The sequence below is a fragment of the Stegastes partitus genome, unplaced genomic scaffold, assembly GCF_000690725.1.
Source record: "Stegastes partitus isolate 25-593 unplaced genomic scaffold, Stegastes_partitus-1.0.2 Scaffold3707, whole genome shotgun sequence".
NCBI lineage: Eukaryota > Metazoa > Chordata > Actinopteri > Pomacentridae > Stegastes > Stegastes partitus.
Window position 1 is genome coordinate 8,855 of NW_007581438.1, and position 21,739 is coordinate 30,593.

At 38.8% G+C, this 21,739-nt stretch overlaps 2 protein-coding genes across 2 annotated transcripts; both read right to left on the bottom strand.

Moving 5' to 3' along the window:
- Positions 1-1,859: 1,859 nt before the first annotated feature.
- Positions 1,860-8,278, bottom strand: prkra (protein kinase, interferon-inducible double stranded RNA dependent activator). The gene is made up of 8 exons (XM_008306573.1): positions 8,041-8,278; positions 6,171-6,346; positions 5,570-5,651; positions 4,597-4,675; positions 4,198-4,315; positions 4,020-4,114; positions 3,746-3,908; positions 1,860-2,853 (listed from the first exon to the last, which is right to left on the bottom strand). The coding sequence occupies exons 1-8, from the start codon at positions 8,091-8,093 to the stop codon at positions 2,696-2,698; spliced, it is 924 nt and encodes a 307-aa protein (XP_008304795.1). The 5' UTR covers positions 8,094-8,278; the 3' UTR covers positions 1,860-2,695.
- Positions 8,279-9,491: 1,213 nt separating this feature from the next.
- casp10 (caspase 10, apoptosis-related cysteine peptidase) lies at positions 9,492-19,848 on the bottom strand. Its single transcript, XM_008306574.1, has 13 exons — positions 19,663-19,848; positions 18,388-18,665; positions 17,179-17,284; positions 14,819-14,954; positions 14,264-14,337; positions 14,064-14,106; positions 13,654-13,673; positions 13,526-13,556; positions 13,351-13,440; positions 13,136-13,227; positions 12,077-12,197; positions 11,463-11,961; positions 9,492-11,329 (listed from the first exon to the last, which is right to left on the bottom strand). The coding sequence occupies exons 2-13, from the start codon at positions 18,660-18,662 to the stop codon at positions 11,167-11,169; spliced, it is 1,650 nt and encodes a 549-aa protein (XP_008304796.1). The 5' UTR covers positions 18,663-18,665; positions 19,663-19,848; the 3' UTR covers positions 9,492-11,166.
- Between the last annotated feature and the right edge of the window lie 1,891 nt (positions 19,849-21,739).

Here is a 21,739-nt window from a genome sequence, read left to right on the forward strand (position 1 = left end):
AAAAAAAAAAAAAAATTATATTTTCACAATAAAATTTCAGACTTGCCCTTATGCTCAGTATGCACTTGTATATATGGGGTTTTTTGTTTGTTTTGTTTTTTCCTGAATCTGTTATGTTGACGTAGATAATTAATGAACTAATGGGGTCAACATGACCCACCTGCAGTGGCTCATCTTGCCCCATATACCTTTCAAGAACTAATTATACTCAGCAGACATGTTAAATTCTCTCTGGATGTAGCTTCCTGTTTACACTATCTGATGCCACGAATATCTGTACTAACTTATCTACACTGAACGTATAAGAAAACCATTTACCTGGTCAGGAAAAGTCCACTTCTGGAGGCTGATTTTTTTCCGTTCTGCTGTTGCCACGAAATGCTTCAGACGAGAAAGCTGTAACTTACAGGGGAAGTAAACCAGGTCAAGGGTCAGTGTCCCACTTTCTCTGGGAAGGAGGCAACTAGCACACATGGATCAGTTTACCCTCCGTCTCCCCTACAGCTGAACAATGAGCTGAACAATGAGCTGAAACTTGCTCGGTGCTCCATAAAATAAAGAGGAGCAACGTGTCCTTTGAAAACAAGCTTATCTGAACAAGCTTTTTCTCTCACTGCTTAAAACTTTAAAAAGAAGAAATCACAACAATAATCTGTATTATTTTATCAGAAAACCAAGTGATTATGTTTGGCAGAAATTACAGCTGGACCACAATCCCATTTTTATAACTGGATTTTTGAATTAACGATAAGTTAAACAGATATGCTTATAAAATTTGACCAAAAAAAAAAAAAAAAAAGCTAACTGTCCAAAAATCTTTCATTTTGCTTGTTGTGTGTTTTGTCTCTATTTCAGCAAATGAATTTTCCTCATAATTTGTGAGCAGGGAAGTGAAAGTCTGAATCCATAATAGTACTGTATGTGTTATGTTGGAGTGTCAACCAAATTTATTCTGCTGCAGCTTTATCCATCCATCCATCATCTATACTCCTCTTAATCCCCACTAGGGTCGCAGGGGATTGGAGTCTATCCCAGCTGACTCAGGGTGAAGACAGGGGACACCCTGGACAGGTCACCAGTCTATCACAGGGCTACACTTAGAGACAGACAACCAAGCACACTCACATTCACACCTACGGACAATTTAGAATCACCAATTAACCTCAACATGTTTTTGGACTGTGTGGGAGGAAGCTGGAGAACCCAGAGAGAACCCACGCTGCACGAGGAGAACATGGAGACTCCACGCAGAAAGAGCCCTAGCTATGAGGCAACGGTGCTAACCACTGAGCCACCTTGCAGCCCTGCAGCGTAATTAATGTTATTACTATTATTACATAAATATTATTGACATAGTAATATTTCATTTTTCAATTATTGTGATTAGTACGTGTGTACTTTGACACCCCAAATATAAATGTCCACAAATCCTGAACTACTGTTAATCACATTATTAGACAAAAATGTGCAATTCAACATTTTTCTAAGTCTTACATCCTTTTTTTTTTTTAAATCACAAAAAAACAACTATATGGCTCTATTAACTTTTAAAATCCAGAAATTACAGATTGTCTATAAAGACATTTCACCACCTCTTTGTTCAGTGGACACAAGCGTTCTCATCTGTGTTATTAAACCGCACAAATCACGACTGAATGCGCCCGGCGCTGGCTGTGATGTAATTGGCTTTGTACTAATACTGCAGGACATGCTGCCCGATAAATTGATGGCTGTCAAGTGGTCAGCTCCCACGAGACACGTTTCATTCAATAACACTGCAACAGCTCCTGACGGCACCGGAGGAGCAATCTGCTCTCACTACAGCCTAATGTACAAGTATTAACAGACACCCATACTCATTAACATTTAGTGTTCAGATTTATTTTTCAGGAGTCATACACATGTTGCTGCTATTACTCTCCACCAGGGTTCGGTTTAAACAGCACTCAGTTAAATTTATTAAATATATCACGTTTTACTTCTAGATCGTATGAGGCACACTGCAAAGAAAAATGGCCACAAACCAGTGAGGAATATAAAGCAGTAGGTTATCTATTTTAAAAGTCAACCAGATAAAGACAGCGGGGTTGTTCTGCAGATTGAATACTGGAAGGTGGAAGAGTGGAAATATGGAAAAATAAATGATATTTCTAAGTGGATCAAAATGAAGCCCACCCATTCTTACAAAATTCCATTTCCTCTCTGAATACATCACTGTTGAGAAACTATGTGGAAAAAAGCATTCAACTGAAAAAGAAATCGTTTGCAATGAGATGAAAAAGAGGTCCAAGTGTTCTCACTAAAACAATACTGTAACAACGTGAACTTTTAAAACAGTGACGGCTCAAACTATGCATGTAAAAAAAGATAATAAGTCTTTCATAATATTCATTTGTTGTTTCCTGCTTCATTTACACATTTACATAAACATCTACAGTGAAACGTTTTGGCATCTTAACATGATGACAAACTGAATTCGTCTTTGATTCTTAACTTTACATAAGTTTCCTCACAAATACAAATAAAGTTGCACGACTAAAGTCAATGTAGCTTCAGTTACTGTGGACTTGGATCTGCTTCGTGAAATGCATGGTTACAAAAATATACCTGGACCTGATATCACAGGAAGACTTCATAATGACTGGGCATCAGCTGATAGATGTGACAGTGTAATTGAAGAGACGGCCGGTGGGGTCTATTTGCTGGAGACCATGATCTTGATGTACTGCAGGGCGCTGTGTGCTGCGTCGTTGTGTGCGTTGCTACAGGAGAGGCCCGTGCCGTGGCACACGGTGACGGGGGAGGTGGACAGCTCTGCCAGGCACTGGTACTGGCCGTTCACCGTCAGTTCATCTGCCAAAGTCACGCACAGTTACAACATTTCTGAAGAGAACTGACAAATATTATAGCTAGGTGCTTTCCAATCAGATAATTACACTTTGACCCGTTGTCACTCCTTCGTCCTCCGTCACTGAGGACATTTCACTCCCTGAAATAATCCTAAACTTTTCCTGACATCATGTTGATTGTATTTATGGTTTGATTATCCATTTAGTATTTTAATGTTCGCGACAAAGTCCGCCCTCACATGGATGCTGGATCCCAGTGGTTTTCACAAGCACATAAATTCAAACAAGCAGTCCGTAGGTATTCTCAAAATGCAATGTTTTTGTCACAGAGGTTGATGCTGACATCAGAAACGCACGAACAAATCAAGATATAAAGTATATTTATCATTTCTTCCTGTATAGTGTTAATTATCATTTCTGCACACGCGTGCAAAATGAGAATCAGCAGTCGTGAATTGAACAAATCATTCAGAAGTGTGATTCTTACATTAACCTTTTTTTTTTCACCCACGAATAGACACTGCTCTATCATTACAAGTCACAAACCATCAACTGGTTTGATAACTAGTCACTACTCAACAGTGCATATATATATAGTAAAACACAAACCATCAAGAGATGCTACAGAGCTGTTGGATGTACAGCTTCACTCCTCTCCTCGTTGCACTGCTCCTAGCTTATTCAGTGGGCGGGACTAAGATGTGGTGGAAGCATGGATGTATTTAAAGGAACTAGAATGTACTCTTCTTTCAGCGTTAGTGTGTGAATAACAAACACACTGTAAACCAGTTTGTAGAACCCAGCTACGGTTAAAAGAGGCCTCATAAGTGCAAAACATTTATCATTCAAACTGACGGGAGTGGCGACAGAAACACACAGATGTCTGAGTGTCTTACCAATATCGAAGTACGTGACCTCAAAGCCTTGCTCTTCGGAAAGCTCCAACATCATCTGAATGTAATCCGTGTTAGGAATGCTCAGCGGGTTTCTTCTCAGTGAAGACATCTTCTCTGCTGCTGAGTTCCTTAAGTTATCAAACCGGACACTTAGCTTAGGAGCCTAAAAAAATACAAATGAAACGGAAAAACGTTAAAAAATGTAAAGACTTTTAAATGAGAAATGTTGCAGCTGCCTTCAGAGGTCACTGAAAAAGTGGGATATTTGACGCACCCATGTGATTTCAGAACAGCCCGACAGACTTTGAAGCTTTGCCACCATTTTCTCTGCAGCTGCCTTTTTTGCTGCTTTTTTGGAATTTCCTATAGCTGTTCAAACAGAAGACAAAGACTGAGCACAGGATGGTAAACTGTAGACAATTTGAATCCTGTCACATGGATAATGTTCCCACCCTTCTCTGACAGCGACTCCATTCGACAGGTAACAGTGAACTCTCTCTTGTGTGGTGGACCAGCCTCCGTCAAAATTGAGTATTCAGGAAGACGCCATCCTCTTTGCAACGCTAACTCCTAAAATGAAAATCCAAATAATGAAAAAAAAAAAAACACAGAAAAACAGCATTAGCATTTCATTTATTAGATATGCACATTATACAGGATGAACTCTACTGCTGCATGGAATGTATAATCACAGCTTAGTTAACAACTTTTAATCTCCAGAAGTACACATATTTACATACAAGTTTGTGTTTTGTGAAGTTTGGGAAAGAAATCTATCAATACCCACAAACAGAGACTTGTTCATATATAAACATGCGCACACAGAAAGAGCACAGCCATGACTGACAAACCTGCAGTATGCCCACAGAGTTGGGATGGTTGTTTGTTTCTGCTGCAACACCGTTACTGTCAGACTTCCCAGGAACATTCCTGTTGGGAATTACATCAAAGCACATCAAAGCACCGCAGCTACAACACGTCCACATTAACTGCATGATGCCAGTGAATCAGTCTGATGTGTGAACTGTGGGGCTGCAACAACAGTCTAACATATTGTCTGATGATTTTTATTTATTACTTTTATTCGTTCTTGTCCTGAAAAACTATTTATAGTTCCTACAGCCCAAGTTGTTTTTTGTTCAGCCAACAATCAAAAATGCAAACATACTCAGTTTACTATCACACATAACAACAAAAGGCTCTGGTTATCAAAATAGTCGCCAATTGTTTAATTGATTAATCAAATAATTGTTGTATTTTTAAAAATTACTAAGATCAAGCAGGGCTCTGGCACTCCAGTTTGGGCTTGAACTAATGATTATTGTCATTACCGGTTTAACTACGAATTATTTCCTGGAATATTTATCTCAGAAAGGAATTATAATTTATAGGAAATCAAGTTATTATAATTTACCAAAATAAAGTGAGTTTACTAACTGTAAGCAGTACATTTTTTGGCATGTTTACTTTTAAAATAATGATTTAAATAAATAATCCATTATCAAAATTGTTGCTGCATAATTTTACATTAGATAAATAATTATCTAATTATATACTAAGTCACTTTACAGCATAATAAGTTTACTGCACTGTTTCCACTGCACATTTGTTTAGCCTATTGTATGTTTAAATTATATATTTTGCAGCTTACTATATGTTTATCTTAAATATTTTTAGTATATATATTTTTTCAACTGTGTGTTTTTCTTATATGAGGGTTCGAGAGAAACTCAATTTCAGTTCTCTGTGTGTGTACTCGTGTAGCAGAACTGACAATAAAGTAACTTTGACTTGATATCAGCTGATTGTTGTCGCTCTACTCACACTGTTCCAGCATCTATGTGCAGCATGTTCAGCGCGGCCTCTGCAGCCAGATGTTTAGCAGCCTTTTTACTGGGACCTTGACCTGAAACAGAACACAATCAGACAGGTGTTAGATAAAACATTGCAATTACAATATTAAATCCACAACCTTTTTTTAAATTCTCTTTTAAAGTCTGAAAACACAGAAGCTTTTTAAATTCCAGACAAAAAATGTCAATCCAAGAGGTTCCTGGGAAGGACAATATGAAACATATGGAGAAAACTTTTATTTTTTTGCCTGAAAAGCCTCTTTCTAGAGCATACCGTTGTTAGAAGATGCTAAGTGCAGAGACTGGAATATATTATCACCTCAACACTGAGAGCTTTGCAAATGCCTCTCACCCTCTTCTCTGGACCTGCACTGTTCTGTGTCAAAAAACCAGAGCATATGGAGGTTAAATCTAAGAGTTTACTACTGCAACAGACATAAATGACAACAAAGCAGAAGTGAAAACATGTGCTGGCTGGGCTTCATCTCTCTGAACTATCAGTGTGTGATGTTCAACTCCAAGCAGCAATAACAAGTTTCATTTGGTGATAATCCTGCAGGACTGTAGCGTACCTGTGCAGCTGATATCTCCGACGGTCACGCTGAAGACGAAGCTGGGCTGGTGAGCTTCTCCTTCAGCTTTCTCCATCACGTACACGGGAAGGTTACCACTTTTAGTGCCATATTCGTGCAGGATCTGTATGGGTGTCTTCCCAAGGCTGGCTCCCTGTGTTTCGTGTATATTTAAGCTGTGTGTTCAAAAAGCATTCACAACATTGAACGAGGACCATAACAATGATGTTGTTAAAATAAAAGAACTGCAGAATAACAACTGGTAACAAGATGATAAACTCAGGATGTATGGAAGAACTTGTAGCATAATTACTGCAAATGACTGGACTAAGTTACGGCTGGTGACAATTCATGCTGCACATACCTAGCAATTATATATTATTATAATTGATGTAAACATCAAACATTTTTGTCTGCAGTTTATCCCTACATATTACTACAAAATCTGACGAGATGCAAAAAAGCCCATTACAGTTTTCCGAGTCTATGTTGACATTTTTGCAAGATTTATCTGGACGTAAGAATAGCTACATTCAATTTTTATTTAAAAAAATAAAAATAAAGGCTGCAAATCCTCATGTGTGAATCAAATTTTAGAGACTACAACTCGTGAATGTTTTGTATTTCTGCTTGAAATCCTTACTTAAATGATGCCGACAAATTTTCTGTCCATCTAATGTTGGATTAATCAAAGACCTGTTTTAAAAACCTGACATACAGTTGAAACCACAAGTTTACACACACTGTATAAAAAAAAACAAAGGTTTTTTTCTCTCTCACTGTCTGACATTAAATCACACTAAACTTTTCCTGTTTTAGGTCAGTTAGCATTACCAAAATTATTTCTATTTGCTAAATGCCAGAATAATGAGAGAGAGAATTTTTTATTACTTTCTTCAAAGTCAGAAGTTTACATTCACTAAGATGCCTTCAAACTATTTGGGAAAGCCCAGATGATGATGTCACGGCTTTGGAAGCTTTTGATTGGTTAACTGACAACATTTGAATTAATTGGAGGCACACCTGTGGTTGTATTTTAACCTCAAACACACTGCAACACTAAATTATCTAAAGAAATCAGCCAAGATAGCAAAAAGAGAATTGTGGACAGGTCTGGTTCATCTTTGGGTATGATTTCCAGATGCCTAAAGGTTCCACGTTCATCTGCTCAAACAATTATACGCAACTATAAGCACCATGAAAATGTCCAGCCATCATACCGAAATTTAATTTATAAAAATGAGCCTTAAATAAAAGGACCTGCGAACTGGAGCTGCAGCTAGCTGACAGGTCGTAGCAGCTAACACTGGACCGATGTGCTGTTTGCTATTCTGCTTAACCACGACCTTAATAAGACAGTAACTAGTGAGTGGTTTGGTTAATTATTCTCTAGTATTACCTGCAAAGTTATGGCATAAAAAGGGTAGTTTTGTTAGACGTAATTTACTCTGACTCATGCTAGTCAGCTAGCTTAAGGGCTGGTGTTGTCACTGTTAGCTCTGACCATTCAGTTCAATGTATAACGCTGTTTTTTGTGACAGGGTTAACAAAATAACGTTATTTCTAGAGACTGCGTAAACAGAATAAATAAATAACAAATAATATCAAAGGCTCAGTTTAACACAGTTTATTAAGTCATTCGTTAACGAGGAAGACCTGTCAAAATGTACTGACAGCAGCAGTTATTTATTAAGTCTTAGTTCTCTGTAGGTCATACTCGCTGTCGTTAGTTATATCTAGCTATAAATTAGATATCCGAACTTCATAGCTAAACCTGATATATTTTAACACGTATCGGAAGAGGTCAAACGCTGTGAATGTGTTGCTGTAAATGGTTAACACTTGAACTAGTCATAGTAAAAACACTAACCTGGTTTCGGCGGTAGTTTTCACTGCTGGTGACTGATACCCCTCTGAAGACATGTCTGCAATGAACGGTCGTCAGCGGGCTGAATAAAGACTCTATTGAGGGCAGAATGAAAAAATAAACCCTTAAACACCGCTCCGATGTGTGTGTCCGGGCATTTAAATATCTAGTTATGTATTTATTAAGAAAATAAAGTGGCCTGTGGACGCTAACAACTCATGTTAGCCTGACCGGTTTAACGTCATATCAACATCCGGGTCACCAGCGGGTCAACCAGTGTGGAGCTGAAGCGTTTACCGCCACCTGCTGGTGAAGGAGGGCATTGAAAAGGACCTGAGGTGGGGAAAAAAAAGGTATTTTATTGTGTTCTGTAGTCATTATTATAAACTTAAGAGTTGTAAACTAAATGCTTTCCAAATATGACATTTTGAAATTCCTCCCCCCACTTCTAGATGTCGTTTATAAGACAAGAGAGACTGTGGCCTGCAGTCGTCCTCAAATTTCTTCATATCCGTCATTAAAGAAGGAAAAAAACTGCTGTCAGTGAGATAAATTGAAATTGACACAAGTCATAATAAATAAAAATTTAATAAAAAATGTGAAATTGCTTTTTAATTGTGGTTCAACAGAAATATAAAAAACAAACAAAACAAAAAAAAACCCAAAACAAGCATGATAGGACCTGTAAACTAATATTTTGTTGAACAACCCTTTGTCCAGGACAGTTTATTTTTTTTTTAAATTATTCTTTTCACCCACAATTTGAAAAGCGATGTCTTATTTCACTAAATTATAATTTAGCAAATTTTTATTTATTATTACTTTTTTCAGGTTCTAGTTATTTAAGTGACTATTGTGAATTTTGCCTTTTCTTTAATGGAAGGGTATAAATAAATTTGAGGACTGTAAGTACGAGACTGTATGACGTATACAGGGCGGTTTTGTTCAGCAAACATAAAAACACTTCAGTTACAAGTGTAACTCTGTGTTTTCAGATGCCAGCTGAACTTTAAAGGTTTCTGTGTTAGTCACAGAATGTGTCACTGTCAAGGATGCACTTTAGTTTTTAGTCAAATCAAAGTGAAATTACTGCTTTTGATGGATTTTTTTCCTGTTGTAAATAGAAATCGACTAACCAATATTGCTTTTTAACTTTACAATTTTATAATCAGTGTTCTTTAGCCTGTTGGCTTTGTCATCCAGCTCAAAATTTAATCCTGCCCCCTCACTGCCGGAAAGAGCAGTTCGGTGTGCTACGGGACAAGTTCAACAGGCTTTGTTTGAGCAAGCCGGTTTAACAAAACCTACAACCGCCAGAAGAGCTCACAGCCTAACCCAGACTTTCTTCATCAAGCGTCTTTATGTTCCCATTATGAAGCTCATTTGATTTTCTTCTGCACAAAGTAAAAAAATTGTGTGTAAATGGTGCAAAAAATAATGCTGGTAGGAAACTGTTCATTGTGCGAGTTCACTTTTATTTTATTTTTTTACCCCTTGCGCCCTTACTTTAGCCGCTTATTTCTCAAGTGACAACTGCACATTATAGCTCTGTAAACTTAATTATGCTAAACATGATGAATACCAAAACACTCATTCATTTTGAGTTTACAATTTCATACTTGCTTGGGGCTTTTAAAAAAAAAACAAAACAAAAAAAAAAACAAGTGCACCAATAAAACATGAAAGCAATAATCAAATATTACAAATATCAAGAAAACATTTTTTAAAAAGTCACCAATTAAACTTCTGAAAAGAATTTGTCAAATATAATAACGGCAGTCTGCTTTGTAAACTGAGGCACTGACTCGGCTATTCTAGGCAGTAAGAGGGAGCTTGTTCCACGTTGTTGGAGCTAAAACAACTAAATGACCCACAGCCTGTCCTTGTTTTAAGCCTGGACTGTGGAATTTTTTTTAATATCAGCAATAGATTTTCTGATCTGAGGGGTCAGGGTGCAGAATAAGGGGCTAAAAGTTCAGATGTAGGGTGGAACTGTATCATGTAGAGAATAAAAAGTAATCAATACAATCTTAAATTCTCTAACACATGGGTAATTCAGCCAGGAGGGAAGTTGTGTGCTCTCTGTATCGAGCGATTGTGAGTAGCCTTGTTGTGTTTTGCCTCAAATGGGTAATTACTGCATTATTGAGGCAGGTAAAGAATGAGTTGTGGTGGCCCAGGTGGGAGAAAAGAAGGGTCGGAATGAGCATTGGTTTGACTTGGTAATACTTCTGATTTCTAAATAACAGCAGTAGTGATGCAGCTCGATGATTTCACAATAAGGTTGCAACTAAAATCAGTTGTGTTTTCTTTGTTTGTTGTTCCATAAAATGTCAGAAAACAGTGAAAGAAGCCCTCGGTGACCCTTTCAAATAGCACGTTTTATCTCACCGAGGTATGGACTGACATTAAAATCAAACAAAGAAAAGCAGGGTGTATAACATTTCACAAGCTAAACACAGCGACTAATTGCCTCGGCACTATTCAGTCGAATCTGGGTTCCAGCTAGAACAGTAATATTAAAAACTTCAGCTATGAATGTAGCAGACTGCAAAAGAATCTTTTCAGATGCTTTTTTTTCCCAAAGCATGTATAAAACGAAACACAAATAACAGACATCCATATTACAAAATACAGTATGTGAGTGCATAGAAAATATATTTAGTTTGTAGAAACGTGTTGCATTTAAACTGATTTTTGGTGTGTGACAGCTGTGTGTATGCTGACAGCAGGAGCAACAAGCTTAAGTGTTGCATATTTACTCCTGGATAGAAGTACAGTACAGAATCAGTTCATATATTTTGTTTCTACAAATATTAAAAATCACATCAAAGTGCTTAGTTTGGCAATGTTTTCAAGTGAAGAGGGTAGCTGGGTTGTACTTGTGTCCCTGAGACCAGCTACAACCATCGCTTCAGAATGTAAAAAATATTGGGTCAAATCTTTACTGCTCACAAGATTTTCTAAGCTGTTAACTGTGTCTCATTATCTTTAACAACAAAGGGCACTGGCAGCACAAAGAAGCCCAGCAGAAATAAAAAATGTAATTTCAAAGAATCACACTTATTTCTCAGGGATTTCTTGGTTGTGAGAGTCTATCAAACAGACAGCAGACTGTTGTCATCAGGTTCAAAGAATCGGAGGAGAGGTTTTGGGGACGGGAAAGACAACTTTCTTCCTGAGTGAGAAGGCTGGTTGTGGCATCTGCTTTATCACTGTACCATCCAAAACATCGGCCTTCTGACTAACGTCTGCATTCACCTTTGTCATGATGGACACGAGGTCGTACTCCCTGGGGAAAACGAAAGAAACTTAAATATTATGACAATCACAGAAAAAGGTTCACATTGTGCACAAATGTAGTTGGTTTCCAACACAGAAAAAAATAAATTACATTATGTTATTTGTGGTTTTGTTTCACTAACCTGGGCACCATCTGAACAAGGTTTTGGCACAGGGACTTGATGAACCAGGTCCCAGTTTTTGGCTCTCTGTAGGAGACAAAGAAAGGAACAGTAGCCATTCCCAGCAGGACGTCTGCACCGGTGGGGATGGACTCTCTCATGCTTATAGCATCACTATGAATAAGACCGTCTGCCCGGCTGTCAGACTCGATGAAGACAGCTCCCTGCCTGCTGTTGCCCTGGCAGGCCTGGATGAAAAACAGCTTGGGCTTTTCTACTAAAGAGGGGCAGTTTGATCCATTGAAAGGGCTAGTCAGCTCGTCGAGCGTGACGACGTGCCCATCCACACCGAACACGCCTCCTTCCTTGCCGTGGCTGAGAACGCAGCAGACCAGACAGTCCATCTGACTGTGGTCTCTCCTGCTGAGATCAGATAGCAGAGACAGAATCTCCATCCCGCCACGGTCCCTGTGTGTCTCGACGTCAAAGCCCAGCCACTCAAACACCTCTTGCAGACACTCTGGAAGAAGCACAGATAGATTCAAATGCATGCAAACTGTACATCCCCACGCAGAGCACGGCTGGGAAATGTGTTTTCATTTGAGACTTTCAAAATGAATGAAACCTTCACTTACTTTCATCGACCATGGTTCCCTTCCGGTTCTTTAAAACCCCTCTAGACTTAGTGAAGTCGTAGTTGTTAATTATCAAGCAGATACCTCTCTTTGCACTAATCATGGGATATGTTTCCAAACCCTACGGAGACAAAGCCATATCCAAGATTAAATACTTGAAGGCAAGACAGGAATGTGAGGCTTCACCTCCTGAGGGTCCTCAAGAAGCACAACCTGACCCCCACCCTGCTGCTGACCTTCTATCGCTCGTCCATTGAGAGCCTACTGACCTACTGTATCACAGTATGGTACGGCAGCTGCACCATGGCAGACAGGGAGAGGCTTCAGAGAGTTGTAAAGGCAGCCCAGAAGATCATCGGCTGCCCTCTCCCCTCCCTGATGGACATCTACACCTCCCGCTGCCTCAGTAGAGCAAAAACCATCATCAAGGACAACTCCCACCCTGGTTCTGCCATGTTTGACCTGCTGCCCTCAGGGAGGCGCTACAGGTGCATCAAAACCAAAACAAACAGACTCAAGAACAGCTTCTTCCCAAAAGCCATCACCACTCTGAACTCACACATGCACTGACATCACAGTCCACCCCAGCCCCCCCCCCCATCTACATCACATCCACCTACTGTAAATTCCATTTAAATGTGCAATATCATCAATGACCATGCTGTGCAATATTTTTCTATTTTCTATATTCATACTGTACATATAACTTATACTTTATATATAAAACTTATCTTATTTTATATTTAAATCTCTTGTATTTTTTTTTGTTTTTTGTTCTTTATTTTGTTCTTTATTCTATATTGCACTGAAGGAGCTGCTCTTAATCTCATTGTACATGTGTATAGTGACAATAAAGGCATTCTATTCTATTCTATTCTATTCTATTCTATTCTATTCTATTCTAATAGTTGTGAATTAACATGTTTTACCACAGATTTCATGTTCAAACTATTGAGTCAGTCATCACATAAAGGGAAGGATCAACCCACTGGGCTCCTACTCTGTAATCAAGATTTAAGCATATACACTTGTTTAACTAAGAAATGGTACATCACACACCTCAGTTTGTGTGTTTGCAGTCTGAGGTGTCGGCTTTCCAGAGGAGGTGGTCTTTTCTGGAGATGACGAGTATTCCAAAGTATGGTTTTTCACTATGTTAGGGCAGAAGGACGGTAATTACAGAAAAAGTAAATTAAGAGGCATCAATGACATGTAAATATTTAAAAGGTCTGTGATTTTACCAACAGTTTAAAACAGAGGATATGTATAAAGACCTTGCGATGAGGCACCGCTGCCTGTTTCGATGCTTAAAATCCTCAGTTTAAATTCCACGGTGTCACGTTCCTCCGCACCATGAGGTAAATCTGAGACAATAAGAGGATTAGGAATAAATCAATTCACTGCATTGCGCTTAAAAAAACCAAAAACACAATTCAATGCAAAACTCACCAACAGAGGTGTTGGAGGAATTCACGGAAGACTGTGTGGGATACAAGAGACATTAAAAATGATGACTAAAGACAAAGAGAAATATCACAATACCATAATCGTCATATGGGTGAAATGTACTGACTTACCAGAGACAATGGTGGAAATGCTTCAAAAAAGAAAAATGGAAAAATTAGGATTGTAATATTCAACAAAATAGTGAAACTACAACATATATTCAATGTGTGATGGCAGTGAGTATAGCTACATACATCTATCAGTGCAGTGTTATTATAGCATAATGACTAAATGTGTATAAAAAGCTGGAAAAATGTATTTTTGTTGTTTTGTTTATCTCGTAATTATGAGACAAAATACTTAATAAAAGGAAAACTTAGAAGGAAATTATAGTTAACATCTTCAAAATAAATCGCCACCTTATTTTTACAAAAATGAGTTCTGTAATTATAGATTTTTTAAAAAATGTTATAACACATCATAAAGAAACAAGCATGTGAATACACTGCAGAGGCAAACATGTTGTTATATATCCTTTTACCTTGTACTTCGCACGAGCCAGTCCTTGGCAGAGATTGGGAACCCTGATAAAATATAGAGCAGAGCAAACAGCCCAGTAAAAAGAATGAAACATCAGTAGCAAGGAGTGACCGACCTTATAGAAAAGTGAAGAGATTGTTGTAGTAGGAAATCTTTCACTGCAGCTCTTAGAGACTCAGAGCAGTTTGTGAAAGCTTGTACCTGTTTTGGTAAAGAGGGAAAAGATGAAGACCTCGGTCGGCTTATTTCTTGAGCTATAAGGTTGGTGTTTGATACTGTGGAAAAAAAAGACAAAAATAAAACTACAGTAAGGTGGTCTGCACGTAGAGTATTCAGCAAATACTGAAATCACACGCAGCTGAAATCTTAATTCTATGAGCAAGATAGATGAACTGTTACATCCTAATCGTCCTCACGCATCGGTTCGCTGTTTAAATTATTAACATCATGGGCAGCTCTTGGTTTGATGTTAAATTCTTACAATTAACGTTGGGGTTTGACATAAAATGATGCTCTGGGTAAGAGTAAGTTTAAAGGAAATGCCTGTACGTCAAAGTAAAACCACTTTAAGTGATTTATTTCCGGCCCTGTTGTCTCGTCTGCTGTTTTTTTTTACGTCACCACATCCCCTTCCTCCTTCTGATTCAACGTTCTGTCACATCCTTCTTTAACTCTTAAGTGAACACTCTGATCGTAACCCTTCTGTCCCCAGCTTTTGCGTCCTTATTTCTACGTTTGCCGTTGCAGGCAGCTTACCCTGCTGTGCCTTAAACTCGCTGATCTTTCCATTCAGCATTGGACACACTGACTGAAATATGGTCTCCAGTGTGTTTAGATTAGTGTCACTAATGAGGTCCAAGTGCTCCATCTCCAGGAAGACTTCCAGTGTAGTCTGAAAAGTTAAGCAAATTTACACATAATTATACTGTAAGGTAATGTGATGCATACAGCCAAGGTTCAAATCTAATTTAAATCATTGCCTTATATATATCATCTAAAAATTCCCTTTATAGGAAAACGAAACATGTTATAACACTGCAGCACAAAAACAAAATATACGAGGTGTGTCACAAAAGTTTCAGGACTGGTGTCACAAAAGATATATTTCAAATCAGTGGTGGTTGGTTAATATGCCGCCCCACTACTAATGACCAGATAAGAAGTAGTTCTCAAACACAATATTCAATTTTAATTAATTATAACAAATAATAATACAATTTATAATAAGGCTCATATTATTTTGTCATATTAACAATATTTGTACTATTAACAGATTTAAAATGAGTCTTTACTGCGTGTTTACTAATTTTACACATCCTGGATGTGGGCACCGGCCACATGAGTATCTGTAGCTCAAAAAAAACTTTTCGTGATCATGTGACCTCGTCCCGGGCTCTGATTGGTAGCTGCGGACCCTCCCACTTTTGCTGTAAGCCAATTAATTTTGTTTTTATTTGCTTTTGTCGTCTGTGGTTGGATATCAGAACTGTCCTTCGACATTCTTAGGACTACACTTTCTCCGTCTTTCCCCTCCTCTTCAACTAAATGACAGCTACTGTCGTGATGGCTTCATGCATTGGCCGTGCGGTCAATGGAGAAAAGGCTGCTCACAGAGATGAGTGAATTCAACCGAAAAGTCATAGAGAAGTTTGCAGAGCAGAAAGAGAGGAGAGCCACATTTTTGTTCTGCTCCATTTGTGATGATCATGAAGTTGTATTAGTGTCGCTGTAACCGGCACAGGAAGCTGCTATCTAGACCACAGTGGTGGAAAGTAGTACTTTTATAACTTCGGTGTACTGCAGTATGTACACTTAAAAATGAAGTCTTCTCTTGAAAAACAGAGCGTGCCTACATTCACTGTTTTCCGCTCATAGAAAAGACCGTGTGTAGAATACATGTAACTGGTCATCTCGGACAAATCTGACATGAGAACGCCCAGTTTATTATTTCTAAAGTCATTTTTGGTCGCACACCTGGCTGAGCACCACAGCCACCAACAGCAGCTACCACAGCCTGCTATGTGTGGCGTTTAGGGCGCATCAGTAAATCGTAGCGTCTATCGATAAGAAAATGTTCAGCAAGTCATATGTTTAGTGTGTGACCAGGTGGGAGGTGCTACAAAATGAGAAAGTGGGTCATACTGGTGCTACCATTGGAAAAGTTAGTCTGGAGCCCTGAATAGTGTTTTATTCATTATTTATGTGTTTTGAGCTTGTGCAGCTCTTGTAAATATTGATGGAAGTTTGATGAATGGTTTTGAAATTTAGTTCTGGTCAGTCTTAATAATGTTAAATTACATTATGTATGATTAGAATATCTTCCAAAGGTAGAACATTTGCTTTCCTGTAAGTAGTTGTGCCTGATGTTACTCATATTCTTGTTTCGGATTTAAAATAAAAGGCCATTTGCAGACTGCGCCCCCCCCCACCAAAAAAATGTCACCAGCCACCACTGTTTCAAATCCAAACCACAAGTTTTCCCCCTTCGAAGTAATCCCCCTGGAGTCTAACACACTTCCCCAGCCTTCTCTGCCACACCACCATGCACTCCTGGAAGGATTCTTCAGGGATCCTCTGCAGCTCTGTCGTCACAACCATCTTGATGTCGTCCACGTCTTCTAAATGGGTCCCCTTGATGACCCCCTTGAGCTTGGGGAAGAGGGAAAAAATCCCATGCAGCCAGGTGGGGTGAGTAGGGAGGCTGCTCCAGCACAGCGATGTTCTTCTCAGCCAGGATATGTCGGATGCTCAGGGCATTGTGAGCAGGCGCGTTGCCATGGTGAAGCAGCCACAACTTGTCCTGCCACAACTCTCGCCTCTTCTCACGCACTGAACGAAGCAAACAGGATCTCTTTGTAGACATGCTGGTTGATCGTCTGAAGGGGAAACTCATGGTTTGTAGTTTGGGTTTGAAATATACCTTTTCAGTCCTGGAACTCTTCTGACACACCTTGTAACATGTATGTTTCTAACACTATCTTTCTACCAAAACATTTTAATCCAGTTTGACCAGAGAAGATTTGGCATCTATGCAGTTTTTATAACACAACAACCTGTGATTTTACACAAATGGTGAACATTAGTTTCAAACAGTAAAATTTTGAAGAAGAACTCACGACATTGTCCTCTAGTTTTCTACGTGGAAGCTGTTTGTTTAACAAGAACTTCACTTCTCTCAACTCATCATTGGTGATCTCCTCTGACAGGTTGTAAAGCAGCTTCCTGGAATCAAAGAAAATTTACATTTTCAGTGCCGGGTCACTGCAGTTTGATGAAGAATGGTTTAACATTTAGGAAAATACACCCAGTCACTTTCTGACTGAGAGTTTGATTGATGCAACCTGCAGGCACTCATTTAATACCAGCACCTCTAAAGCTCGCTCATTGGCAAGTTATATCTTGTTAATTTAGGCTGTAAGAAACACAGATTGTAAAAATGACAGTAGGGTGTTGTTTCACAGAAGTCATGTGAGTCTTGGAGGAATGTTGTTGCCAGGCAACCAACGAAAACTCCATAAAGTTACTGCTTAATGCCAAGAACATCCCCAACATAAGGAAATACTGCCTAAACATATTTATTTTCTAACAAAAAACTCATTTTTGATGAGGATCCATCAAAGACCCAGTGTGAAGACATTAGGATGATCTAAGGGCAGAATATATCATCCATAATTCTGTTTTCATTAGTGTATATCACCTGAAAACATTACATTGTTGTGCTTTTATTCCCTTAAAATGGGACATTAGGGTGAGGTGAGGGGTGTTCAGCTGGTTGTCAGATGCCACTAAATCCCACACGATGCACCTTTATATGAGCTTGCTGGCTGAGAGAGACCAAGACATGTGCTGAACAGCAGAATGCCCTATTTTAAATTAAACATGTCAATGGACTAACTATGAGATGGAGACTCACATGTATTGGCATCGGAACTGATCAACATCTATCATCATTTTTCAACATTTTATAGACCAAACATCAATTAATCAAGAAAATCATCAATAGATTAATCGACAATCAAAATAATTGTTGGTTGCAACCCTGGTGCGTCACCAGTAAAAATAGAGGGCTGCATCAGAGCCAACGTAGCACATTTCAAATATAACTTTACTGAAAATCAAATATACAGAACAGTAATACTCATAATTGGAGAACACCAGTAATCTGTGTATCCTTAATGAGCAGTACGTCAAAGCAGATGCTGCATTAATTTCTCGGTCTGCCTCTTTTTTTGTACATATGATTTATTCACTACTGTGTGTTTCAGTTGTTTCTTTGTGATCTAAATCACACGCTCACAAAAACAAACAAAACACGGGTCGCCCACCTGTAGGGAGAGATGAGGCTCCTGGTAGGTAGGGTATCGAGGCCGAGGTCGCGGAGCAGACGAGTTCGCTGGAGGGTGAGAAGAAGCTCCTTCAGCAGGTGTGGTTTCTCAGGTGAGAGGTGGTCCTGATCCACCAGGCGAGAGAAGAGGTCGCTGGCTGACTCCACCGAGTTTGGGTTTCGGCTCAGGAGGTCAATGCAAAGGAAGGCTGAAGCTTTGACCTCGTCTCTTTTGAGGGCCTTGCCGATGTCTAACAGAAGCTTTTGGAAATCCATTTCCTGTTTTCAAAGCAAAATATAGGTTTTTCTTAAGTATCTACAGTCGTATTCACACCCTTCCATTAAAGACAAGGCAAAATTCACAATAGTCACTCAAATAACTAGAAACTGAAAAAAGTAATAATAAATAAAAATTTGCTAAATTATAATTTAGTGTAATAAGACATTGCTTTTGAATCGTGGTTGAAAAGAATATTTAAAACAAACAAACAAACAAAACTGTCCCAGACAAATTAGAGCACTTTGCTGATGAGCAGTGGCCAAAATCAAAATAGCTGTCAACAGGTGCAGAAGTCTGACTGAGAGTTACAGAAAACACTTGACTGCAGTGATTGGCTCAAAGGGTTGTTCAACAAAATATTAGTATTAGTTTATATATATTTCTTTTGAAACCCAATTCAAAAGCAATGTCATGATTTTCATTTTTTAAAAAACTATATAATGTAGATGTATTTCAGTGACAGCTGTTTGTTTTCCTTCTTTAATGGGAGGCTATGAACACATTTGAGGACAACTGTATATATCATCTTTAAACGTTTTTTTTCTTGTGACCATACTAGCTGCTGCAAAGATGATACCAAGCGAAATGTCGTTGTTTTTCTTGTACGATGACAACAAAGCTTCTTCTTCCTCCTCTTAAGTATCTAGGCCTGTTGATTACAGCTGGTTCCTTTCTTATTTATTTACTTTGCTTGATGAGCACATATTTATGTCCGGTAACCAACTTGTTAATATGTTACCACTGATTTGGTCTATGATTTTGACGCCTCTGTGTGAGTGTGAGTGATTTTTTTTTTCTTTTTTAGCAGCTATTGTGTAATCACAACAGCAGAAGCTAATAAAATAGCCTCACTTCAACACATTTACAGTAAGACTTCCTTAAAGTCGCTCAAAAACTTCCATTACATAATATTTTGTTCTTGATTTAACCATATACCCACATTTTCTAGATTAAAAAAAAAAAAAAATCCTGTTCTTAAAATAAATCCGATCTTACCAGGTCTGAGGCGTGTTTTCAGCTGGTCTGACTGAGAAGTAGGTCGGGCATTCACTTCAACATACTTCCATAGTTCTGTAGGAGACGCAGGCGGCTGAAAAACGTGTTGTTATTCTCCAACTCGCACTTCACAGTGACTTCGCACTTCGGAGGTGGAACTTGTCTCAACAAATTCCGAGAAACGCGCCGAAAGAGAAAGTAAAAAAAGCATGGAGAGCACGTGCTTGGGTCCACGACAGGACTCCACTCCTATTGGCTGACGCGGCTACCTGCGTGACGCATCTGACCTTATATGGACATCATTACACCGCGCCAGCCTGCTTGGTAACAACTTCTGTGTGGCTGGGAAAGCAGCTGAATAGTTGCTCTGACTTGGACCACAAAGTTAATGTGAGGCCCTGTTTGGAATTTGTTATCACTTACTAGACGGTTCATCTCTTTCATTAAAAAAATAACATTAAAAAATGTCACTAAAATCGCAGTATTGCCAAATAAAAGGTCCCATATTGTGACCCTTTTCAGGAAATCCATTAAAGTCTCACGTGTGTCTTTCTCTCTTTTAAGCTAAAAATATTACAAAGATAGATCATATATTTTATTAGGGTCCGAGGACCCCTACTTGTTTTTTATTTTTTTTTACCATGAATGTGCAACATCTAGTTTTAGTTCTAAACAGGTTGTTTTGGTTTCTGTAGCTGAGCAGCTGCTGCCCATGCACCCTTCAGGAAGAAGATCTCTGCATTGTATTCATGACTGACAGCACAGAGAAACAGCTGACTGCACAGGAGCGGACGGACATGAATAAGTTACTTTCTATCACTACAAACTTTGTATCTTTGTGATTATTTGACATGAAAACAATGCCAAATGCACAGCACAGCTTTTGTTTTTAACCCATGTATGGTGAGTTTGTCCAGATGCTGCATTCAATTCAATTTAGCCTAGACATTAGAGTATGAAGTGACCGCCAATAGTCCTAAAGTGCTGTGTTTCTGTCACTATTTCATGCTTGCAGAAAAAGAAATATATGAAAAAAACAACAACAACAACAACAAAATTTCAGTTGGGAATTTGGCTGTAGTAAAATGCAGCATATATGAGCTAAGCTCACGTAGTCAGGCTGCACCTTACTGTCAGTCTGCTATAGGGGTGAAAAATCAAAATGCACTGGCTTGTCTGTATTTCTTTAAATCTCTCCCAGTCATCTTGGATGGAACTAAGGCTGGAATGCAGCCACAGTATTTCCTCAAATGCCCCGGGGTTTGCTGTTTAAAACACTTTCAGTGTGGTAGGCTGCTGCTCAGAGGTTGTAGTTAATATTTCCTGTAGTTAAGTGGATTTTGACAACGTTGACATAAAGAGTGTAATCTGCAACTAATGACAAGCTAAGTTTAGGTTGCACTAAAGCACAACAGGTGACACGTAAACACACTAACCAAACCATTCGCTGTTTATTGCATTGCAATTTCCACATAGCTTTGGTTTGTGGGCACACAATCAAAGCTAAAGGCAACATTAGCCATACAAAATGCAAACACTGGGATTTTTCCATTTTTGTGGGGACATTGCTGGCAAAAATATAAGTAATTCTACCTCAGCTTCAGTTCCCCAGATGCCAGCAGTGCATTAAGATGCTTGTGTTCACTCTTGCAACCAACAGCAGAACATCTGGAGTGATTTGCTTGTAGGGGAGCGTTAGCAGCAGCAGGCCTAAAATGCAGCTAAACCTGGTGGACTGTGAGGCAGCTACTCATTCTGAATGACTCACCTGGAAGCAGTGAAAGGAGCGGGATTATACAAAGTTTTAACTGGACGACTAGCGGCTCCTCTGTTGGAAGGCGCAGAGTAGCTAGCAAAGTTGTTTTCAGAAAATGTTCAATTATTAGGAATTATTAGAAAACCATTATGAAATTACAAACTGCCCTGCTGTGATGAAAGGTAAATAATAGTATTTGCATCATGTCCACACATGCACCACAGTGGTTATTTCCAGTGTGTATCAGCGTTAGCTTTACTTGGCTGTCATGTATTTCCAATTGTAGCAGCTAATTTTTTATTTTCTGACTGATAAGTGTGT

Excerpts from the sequence above, each read along its gene's own strand:
- prkra (XM_008306573.1), bottom strand. The coding sequence starts at position 8,093 with ATGTCTTCAGAGGGGTATCAGTCACCAGCAGTGAAAACTACCGCCGAA. Across the intron at positions 5,652-6,170 it reads CGGAGATATCAGCTGCACAG|GTCAAGGTCCCAGTAAAAAG; the intron begins GTACGCTACAGT and ends GTTCTGTTTCAG. Across the intron at positions 4,676-5,569 it reads CACATAGATGCTGGAACAGT|GAATGTTCCTGGGAAGTCTG; the intron begins GTGAGTAGAGCG and ends AATTCCCAACAG.
- casp10 (XM_008306574.1), bottom strand. The coding sequence starts at position 18,662 with ATGGATTTCCAAAAGCTTCTGTTAGACATCGGCAAGGCCCTCAAAAGA. Across the intron at positions 13,441-13,525 it reads TTCCTCCAACACCTCTGTTG|ATTTACCTCATGGTGCGGAG; the intron begins GTGAGTTTTGCA and ends TTATTGTCTCAG. Across the intron at positions 11,962-12,076 it reads GGGAACCATGGTCGATGAAA|AGTGTCTGCAAGAGGTGTTT; the intron begins GTAAGTGAAGGT and ends TGCTTCTTCCAG.